Below are 8,615 nucleotides of genomic sequence, written 5' to 3' on the forward strand. Positions count from 1 at the left end.
TCTCCTCCCAGTCTTCCATTCTTCCCATTATCTCCTTCTTGTGACCACATCCCTGTGCAGACACCTTCTCTGGCTGGCCTGGGAGGAGCTCACCCTGCAGAGCCCCTGGGAGAAACACTGTCAGCAGGGTGGGGAAACTGAGGTGCACACAAGTCACCTGGCAGAGTATCCCCATGTTCTCCCTATGGCCTTCCCCAGCTCCAGAGGATCAGCTGGACAGGGGATGAGCTCTCCAGCCTGATGACTGTCTGCTTCCTTTGGCCCTGCCAAGGGAGCAGCGATTGGCATTGTGATTTGCCAGGAGCTTGAGTGCCAGCTGCCCCTTAGGGCAGGATGAACTGGGACTGAGGCCAGCTTTCTCAGCACCCTGCAATCCTCCTGGGTCCCTCCCACAGGATGGACTTCCACAGCCCTGCTCCTCCTCAGCCTCAGCTTACTGGGGTACCATCCTGTCCTAAGGAAGCACTGAGGGTGAGCTGCACCTGGGAAGGTTCACGCATGGGGATGCCAGAGCTGTGGCAGTGCCCAGGGGGTCTCAGGGCTGGTGGGGTGGCACAGGCTGGGATGGGTAACAAGGAGTGGAAAGAGAAGGCGATGGAGATGCTCAGGCACTGTGGAGCAGGGTCTCCTCCTGGAGCTGATGGGCTGCAGGTCTCTCCCAGGTGCCTAGGATGCTGGCACTGTGCCTGCTGTCCCTGGCCTGGCTCAGCGAGGGCTCCCAGCGCAGTGAGCCCATGTTCACAGCTGTCACCCACCGCTTCCTTCCACCTGACTACGACAACAACCCAACGCAACTCAACTATGGTGTGGCCATCACCGACCTGGATGCCAATGGTGACTTTGAGATTGTGGTGGCAGGGTGAGTAGTGCACCCACTGCCTCAGTGACAGTTGGAGCTTGTGGCCCTACAGGCCCAGGAGCTCCTCACTCCTCTGAGGGCATGTGGCTGGCTGGGGGGGTTGCACGCAAGGGTGATGGGGTGGGGGTCTGCATGCCCCCATGCATGCGCATGTGTGTGCACCCACACAGGGTATTGATGCCAGCTGGGCACCTGTGCAGGGCCATGTGGGTGGCCTCATCCTGTCCCCTAGGGAAACCTAGGAGGGCTAGGTTTCCCCTCCATGGGGCAGTGGTAGCTGCCTGGCAGCTGGGGTCCACCCCGCAGTGCAGAGCTAGCATGTCCCCAAGCTGGCTCAGCTCTGCTGACAGGACTCAGCGCTCTCTGGAGATTCAGTTAATTGGCTGGAGGTTTTTTTTATAGCCTTTTATTGGAGTGATGGCTTGGAAGAGCTGGCAGGAGCCAGGGAGTCGTGCACTGCCTGCGCCCAAGCAGGGCTGGACACAGAGCCCCAGCTGTGGACAGAGGGAACCACAGCACAGTCTCTGCCTGTGCTGGCATGGCCGTGAGCTGCTGGTACAGCATGTCTGCACGCACCGCCATGCTCACCCCCAAGGCAGGCTGGCACACACAAGTGTGCTCACCTGGAGGAGACCTCTCACCCCCATAGACCCCATCTGGGTAGGGCTGTGGGAGCCAGAGCATCATGGTGGCATGCAGAGTCTGGCCCTGCCACTGCTCTGAGCATCACCCTGGGGGAGCAAACCACAGGCAGCACCAGGGACCCCCAGAGTGGCCCAAGACACCACTCCCAGCTGGGCCGAGCCAAGCAGCCAGCCATGGTTTTGTAAGCGGCCGCAGTGCCCGTTGTATAACTTGTTTACTGGTGCACAGGCAGGGAGTCTGGGAGGATTTGCCTTGTGTGCCTATTTCCCTGCCCTGGGAAAGGGCTGCAAACAGGGACCTGCACCCCATCCTGCCCCACTGGCTGCCTCTACCCAGCTGCAATCCCGGGCATTGCCCTCAAGTACCCAGGCCAGGTAGATACGGGATGCCCAGCATGGGCTGGAATAGGTCCAGGTTCAGCCCTCTCCAGTGGCAGCCAGGAGCCAGCCCCATGTTTGGCTGCTGCAGGCACCCTGGGGTCCCTGGCCTCCATGAACCACACAGGTCTCTGCTGTGCCCATCATGGGGAAAACCTGGTGTCACACCCAGTGTCCCTCCAGGGATGGGACGGGAGCTTTGATCCTGTCCCCAAGCCTTGGGGAGCCATCACCCCTGCTCACACCCACAGGTACAATGGCCCCAACCTGGTGCTCAAGTACGACAAGGCGTGGGGGCGACTGGTGAATGTGGCAGAGGATGAGCGGAGCTCCCCGTACTATGCGCTGCGGGACCGGCAGGGCAATGCCATCGGCGTGACAGCCTGTGACATCGACGGGGATGGTCGCGAGGAGATCTACTTCCTCAACACCAACAACGCCTTCTCTGGTGAGCCCTGCCAGCAGCCATGCCCTGAGCCCTGGATGCGGGGGTAGCTCCCGTCATGGCTGCCGGTGACCTTCGGCACTTGAGGGATGTGCGCGGGCTGGAGTTAATTTCTCAGTTGAGTGGCTCCATTGATTGATGGCAGCGCGGGTGGGACGCTGAGCCCAGCCAGCTGCTGAGTTAGCACTTCCAGCTGCCCACTGCCCTCCCTGCAGCACCCCAAGCAGGACAGCAGCTTCCCTGACACCCCTGAGGCTGCCCCAACACAGGAACACTGTGCGGCAAAACCCAGCTGTGCCCTGCAGCAGCCATGCCCTTCCGTGCCATGGCTCTGCTGTGCCTGCTGGACCAAGCCAGGTCTGATCCTCCACTGCTGGTGCTGTCCCAGCTCCTGAGATGCCTGTCATAGGGAGGAGACCCACATCCCCCAGCCTGGCACTCGGCATCCCTGGAGCTCCTCCAGCTTAGCTCTGCCCTGTCCCTGTGTCCCTGTCCCAACAGCCCTGACCTCCAGGCAGCAGATCTGTCTTCCTGACACTCCTAATTACCCAGGCTGGCGGTGGCTGCCACGACACCTGTCCCTAAATCAGGCTCTGCCATCGATGCTGTCATGGGGAGCGCGGCTCGCTGCCTGTGCCTGGCACTGAATCGATTTTTTACCTTCCCAGGGATGATCTACAGGGCTGTGCCCCATTGGGACACATTTTACCTTAATGAGTTGATTCTTCTGCATGTCTCCTGGCGGCTCTTAAGGGTCATGGAGGCTCTTGCCGCAGCAGCCTGGCCCAGCGGGGCTGCAGGAGACAGAGCAGGGGTTTGGGATGCCCCTTCCCTTGCCACAGGGCACCCTCCTTGGGAGGAGGCAGGATGCTGCAGCCCCTTGACCCGTGCCCCCCCTCAGGCATGGCCACCTACACAGACAAGCTCTTCAAGCTCCGCAACGGGCGCTGGGAGGACCTCCTGAGTGATGAGGTGAACCGGGACGTGGCCAGCCGCTTTGCCGGGCGCTCTGTCGCCTGCGTGGACCGGACGGTGAGCAGGCAGGACATGGCAAGCAGGGGGCATCTCCACTCCCTTCTGACTCTCTGTGGCCTTCCAGCCCTCCCCTTTGGGGTCCCAGGAGACCTCTGCCCTCACCTGGGCACCAGCCCCATCCCACCTCACACTGGAGCTGAAGGGTGCACCAGCAGCCTGTGGCTGTCAGGGCTGGCAGCCTCCCCATGTGGGTGCCTGTCCACACGGTTAATGCCAGCTGATAAACGTGCCTGTCGAGGTGATTTATGTTCCTGTCACCTGCTCTTTCTTCTTCCTCCTCCCCCAGCAGTTTGTTTCCAAATGATTATCACTAAATCAGGGTCCAGCTGCTGCATGGGACAAGGGGGGCTGGTGGGATAGCGGGGGGGAACCGGCACACTGGCTCAGCACTATGAGCACGGGGACCACAGAGGTCCTGGAGGATATGAGGCACATCCCCACTCCTGGGGTGCTTTTCACCATGGGCTTTGCAGAGCTCTTACTCAGCATGTGATAGCAGTGCATGGTCCCATGGAGCCATGAGAGCATTCAGCCCCACAGCAGGGATCCCATAGTCCCCGTGGAGTGGGTTTTGCGTGGGTGCTGAGGAGGTGCTGCCGGCCGCAGGGCTCTGGCAGGTACTCCATCTACATCGCCAACTACGCCAGCGGCAATGTGGGACCCCCACCCCTGATCGAGAGGGAACTGCCAGCGACCCTGCCCGTGGCATCGTGGTGTTGGTGGATGTGGCTGCCCAGGCCGGCGTCAGCAAGTACACAGGTACTGGCTGCTGTGGCCCTACCGAGGGGATGGGGTGCTGCTGGGCACAGTGGGTGTGGGGCCCCACTGCAGTCAGGGCTGGGCCTGGTGCAGGCAGGGACCTGTGGCATGCTTTAGGCTGCCTGACTGCCCCATCTAGTGGCAGCGCCACTGCCCGTGGAAGGGATCAAGGCCACGGGGTGCTCACTCGGGACCCCCATGCCCACTATCACCCTGCCCCACAGCCAGGCTGGTCCCTCTGGACCCTGCTGCATTCACAGGGCTGGCAGGGTGGAACAGGGACGTGGGCATGCAGGCGGGATGCAGGGAGCATGCCAGCCTGCACTCCACGCTGCCCCACCACCACAGGGACCACTGCTGTGCCCCGTCTTCTCAGCAGTAAATTGTCACTAATTAGGAGCGTTGTCACCATGGTGATGACAGTGATTAGGGTTGGGAGTGACACCAGCGGCTGCCAGGCCCAATTAGTTCCTGATGAGAGGGATTAAAGGTGGGAGGTGGGTGAGAAGGGGATGCTGGAGGTCCCAGGCAGCACCAAGAGGGTGTGGGGGAGCATGAACCACTCTGGAGAAAAGCACTGGCTGTCCACTCACCCCCAGGGTGCTGTCCCCAGGGGGCCGTGGAGTGGCCGTGGGCCCCATCCTGAGCGACAGTGCCTCTGACATATTCTGCGGTAACGAGAACAGCCCCAATTTCCTCTTCCACAACTGGGGGGATGGGACATACCGGGACATGGCAGCTGCTGTGGGTGAGTAGGGTGGAGCACCCAGGCATTGGACACCCCAGGGCAGGGCTGGCTCTGTCTGTCCAGGTAGGGTGGAGGGACAGCCCTGGGGACCCAGAGCCCTGCTGACCACTGGGGGTGGCTGAAGTACACTGGGGCATCCTTCAGGGCAGGGATGCAGCCCTGCACGGGGAGAATCTATCTGGGGAACATAGGGCATATCCTGGAGAGATGGAGGCAGGGAGGGGGTCCTGTCTTCCCCCATCCCCTTGCGGCTCCCCAGGGCTGGATGACCCCTACCAGCATGGACGTGGCGTGGCACTGGCTGACTTCAACCGTGATGGTCGGGTGGACATAGTCTACGGCAACTGGAATGGGCCACACCGCCTCTACCTGCAGAGCAGGGGCCCTGGGCGCATCCGATTCCGGGTGAGGGCTGTGACTGGGACCCACCCCACTGCCAGCTTTGCTGCTGAGCCCCCTTCACCAAAGGGCCTGGCATCACCCACATTTGGCTTTGAGCTCCAGTTCCCGGCAGGGATGGGACCTGAGGCACTTAAGGGGGAGGCAGTGTCCTGTTCCCTGTACCTGTTTTCACCCTGTGCCTGTCACTCGCACAGGACATCGCCACTCCCAAGTTCTCTATGCCGTCCCCTGTCCGTACTGTCATCGCAGCTGACTTTGACAATGACCAGGAGCTGGAGGTTTTCTTCAACAACATCGCCTACCGCGGCTCCTCCGCCAACCGCCTCTTTCGGTAGGAGCCCAGCAGGTACCAAGGGAGCCAAGCAGCCCTCACAGCACAGCCAGGCTCCTGGGGCTCCTCTCCAGCAGCACCACTGCTTGGGCTCACCTAATAAAAGGTGCCGTGACTGAGCCCTTCTCAGCGTCATTACCGGCTGCTGTGATCGTGCCTGCAGCAGCCCCCAGGGTCCCCAGCACCATTGATTAGCAGCCACATGGAAGCTTGTTTGTGACTCCTGTTAATTGTGGGGGTCAACTCCTCATTACTGCTGTGTGACACCACCTCGCTCGATGCGTGTGAGATGGTGGGAGTTGGTCATCCATCCAGTGGCAGCACTCATGGGTGGGTGGAGGGCATTGGCATTGTCTCTGGTCCCAGAGGGATGCAGCAGTGTTTGATAAGGCGCTGCTGCCCAACAGTTCAGACCCACAAGAGCCAGGCTCTCATGATGTCACTGTCACCCCTGCATGGAGTAGGAACATGAGGTCCTAACAGGCAGGGGGCAGTCCCTGTCCCCCATCCATCCTACCGGGCGGGGCCCAGCCCCTGTCCCCCATCCATCCGGCATAGCCACTGGGGCTGTCAGCTCTCTACCACGAGAGGAGACAGGTACTGTCCAGGTAGCTGCTCTGGGCCATAAGGTCTGGCATTAATGTCCTATATGTGCTCTACAGGCTCATCCGCAGGGAGCACTCGGACCCCATCGTGGAAGAGCTGAATCCGGGAGATGCGCTGGAGCCAGAGGGACGGGGCACAGGTGAGTCCCTCAGCCCTGGCAGTGGGAACCCATGCTGGGTCCCAGTGCCCATGCACTGCCTGGCACACCATATGTCTGGGCCTGCCACATGCCTGGCTGAGTCACCTGCTTGTTCCCTGCCAGCATCATGGAGCCCCCATAACTCAGGAGCAGCTCCATGATTTCTCCCTCCACCAATACCCAGCTAATGATGCTATCTCCAATTCTTCCCCAGAACTTTTCTCTGAAGGTTCCTTCCTGGGTGCCCAATGTTGAAAGCCAATTTCTGTGTCTGGGAGGGGGCTAGGTAGCCTCCTGTGTCCCACAGCTTCCCAGGCACTGCCTGCCCCTGTCCCCTCAAATGCCTAGGAAGCTGACCCACTTGACTGCAGGGTGCCCCGCATACAAGGTCCTCAACACCCATCTTCACTGCTGCTCCTGCATTGTCAGGAGTGCTGCTGCCGGCTGTGGGAGCCCACACTGGCAGCAAGGTGTAGTGCTGGGAGATGTGGGGCCGAGTCACAAGCATGACCTGATCCTGTCCTTGCAGGGGGTGCAGTGACAGATTTTGATGGTGATGGGATGCTGGACCTGATCCTGTCCCATGGCGAGTCCATGGCACAGCCAATCTCCATCTTCAAGGGCACCCAGGTGAGTCAAGTATCTGCTCCTGCGTTGTCCCTGTCCCTTCCGCCTCTCCCTGCTGAGTCTCCCTCCTCACTTGCAGGGCACCGGCAACAACTGGCTACGCGTCATTCCCCGCACCCGCTTCGGGGCCTTTGCGCGGGGGGCCAAGGTGGTGCTGTTCACACAGCGCAGCGGGGCTCACCTGCGCATCATCGACGGCGGATCAGGGTATCTCTGCGAGATGGAGCCTGTGGCGCACTTTGGACTGGGTGAGCCGGGGGGGCAAGGGGCTGCCTCCACTCCCAGCTCTCTCCAACATCCCCCTGGGCTGGGGTCACCTCCGTTGCCCCGGTGCCCTGCAGCACAGCTGTCATCCATGCCCTGGGCACAGTAGGCTCCAGGGAAGACTGTGGGCAGGGTGCTCAACCACTGCAACTTTGTTGCAAGGGGCAGCTGCCACCTTCCACACTGCCTGCCTGCTGCTTTGCTCAGGCACCAGGGGTTTCCCTGCTCATTAACCCTCCCCTGGCTCGGCAGGACCGGCAGCGCAGCCACCGCGGCACGGCCAGCCAAGCCTGCAGAGGTGTCCCTGCCCATGGGCAGGGCAGCCCATAGTCCCTAAGTGCACCTCTTGGGCTACATCCCTGTACATGGACTGTTGGCAGGAGCACCTGGGTCCCGGATTGGGGAGTAAGGGGAGGCTTTGCCCCTCCATTCCTACCACTCCCCTGGCCTCCTTTCAGCCCCTGTCCGCCCTGGAGACCCCCTCTCTGATGAGCTGCCCACCTGCAGGGCATGATGAAGCCAGCAGCCTGGAGGTGACCTGGCCAGACGGCCGTGTTGTGGTACGAGCTGTGGCCAGCAGTGAGACCAACTCTGTCCTGGAGGTGCCCTACCCTCTGGATGTGGAGGAGCCACTCATGCCTGCCCCACTGGAGGTGAGGGTGTGTGTGGGGTGCTGGGTTGGGGAGCTTTTGGGATGGGAACAAGAGGCTGAGCTCTGCTGGCTCAGTGGCTGCCCAGGGCTGACATCTCCCCATCCCCATGGTCTCCGCTTATCCCCAAATGCAGTGCGGGCAGGGATTCTCCCAGCACGAGAACGGACGTTGCGTAGGTGAGTGGCTGGTGGGGATGCAGGTGTGCCCACACCCGGGATGCTGCAGCATGGCCCTGTGTGGGGAGGTGGCTGGGCATGCATGGCTCAGTGCAGGGTATGGCTTCCTGCCCAGAACGTGGCTTAGGCACAGGGACAGCAGCACTGCTCTAGAAGCAGGGCTGTGGTGTCACAGAGAGCAGGGAGAGCACTGTGCCAAAGACAGGAGGCATGGGTCGCATGGGGCAGGCATTGTGCTCGAGCCACAGTCCATGCAGAGGCAGCAGGGATGTGGCAGGGTAGCTGTGGCTGCTTCATGTGGCATGGCTTGTGCGTGGCTACCTCAGGGGGGTCACCTGAGGCCCCAGCGCAGCATGTGCATGGGGAGCTGGAGGGCCTGTGACTGGGATCCTGAATCTCCCAGCCCAGCCATCTCACACCACGGCCTCTTTGCTTGCAGACACAGATGAGTGTGCCGAGTTCCCCTTCGTCTGCCCCCGAGACAAGCCCATCTGCATCAATACCTATGGCGGGGGCCGCCGGCCCCGGACAAACAGCAGCGCACACGGC

General features: G+C 61.5%; 1 protein-coding gene across 1 annotated transcript in view; it reads left to right on the forward strand.

Annotated features, from left to right (window-relative positions):
* Positions 1 to 651: 651 nt before the first annotated feature.
* Positions 652 to 8,615, forward strand: part of CRTAC1 (cartilage acidic protein 1) — a gene marked incomplete at its 5' end in the record, with an annotated part of 8,401 nt that continues 437 nt past the window's right edge. Inside the window, 14 exon segments of the mRNA XM_010181157.1 lie at positions 652 to 859; positions 2,133 to 2,329; positions 3,228 to 3,358; positions 3,968 to 4,043; positions 4,046 to 4,120; positions 4,734 to 4,868; positions 5,128 to 5,273; positions 5,465 to 5,601; positions 6,264 to 6,346; positions 6,876 to 6,976; positions 7,053 to 7,221; positions 7,745 to 7,890; positions 8,024 to 8,066; positions 8,506 to 8,599. Coding sequence (XP_010179459.1) covers positions 652 to 859; positions 2,133 to 2,329; positions 3,228 to 3,358; positions 3,968 to 4,043; positions 4,046 to 4,120; positions 4,734 to 4,868; positions 5,128 to 5,273; positions 5,465 to 5,601; positions 6,264 to 6,346; positions 6,876 to 6,976; positions 7,053 to 7,221; positions 7,745 to 7,890; positions 8,024 to 8,066; positions 8,506 to 8,599 — 1,741 coding nt within the window.

This window comes from Mesitornis unicolor, unplaced genomic scaffold, assembly GCF_000695765.1.
Source record: "Mesitornis unicolor isolate BGI_N332 unplaced genomic scaffold, ASM69576v1 scaffold42683, whole genome shotgun sequence".
Classification (NCBI taxonomy): domain Eukaryota; kingdom Metazoa; phylum Chordata; class Aves; order Mesitornithiformes; family Mesitornithidae; genus Mesitornis; species Mesitornis unicolor.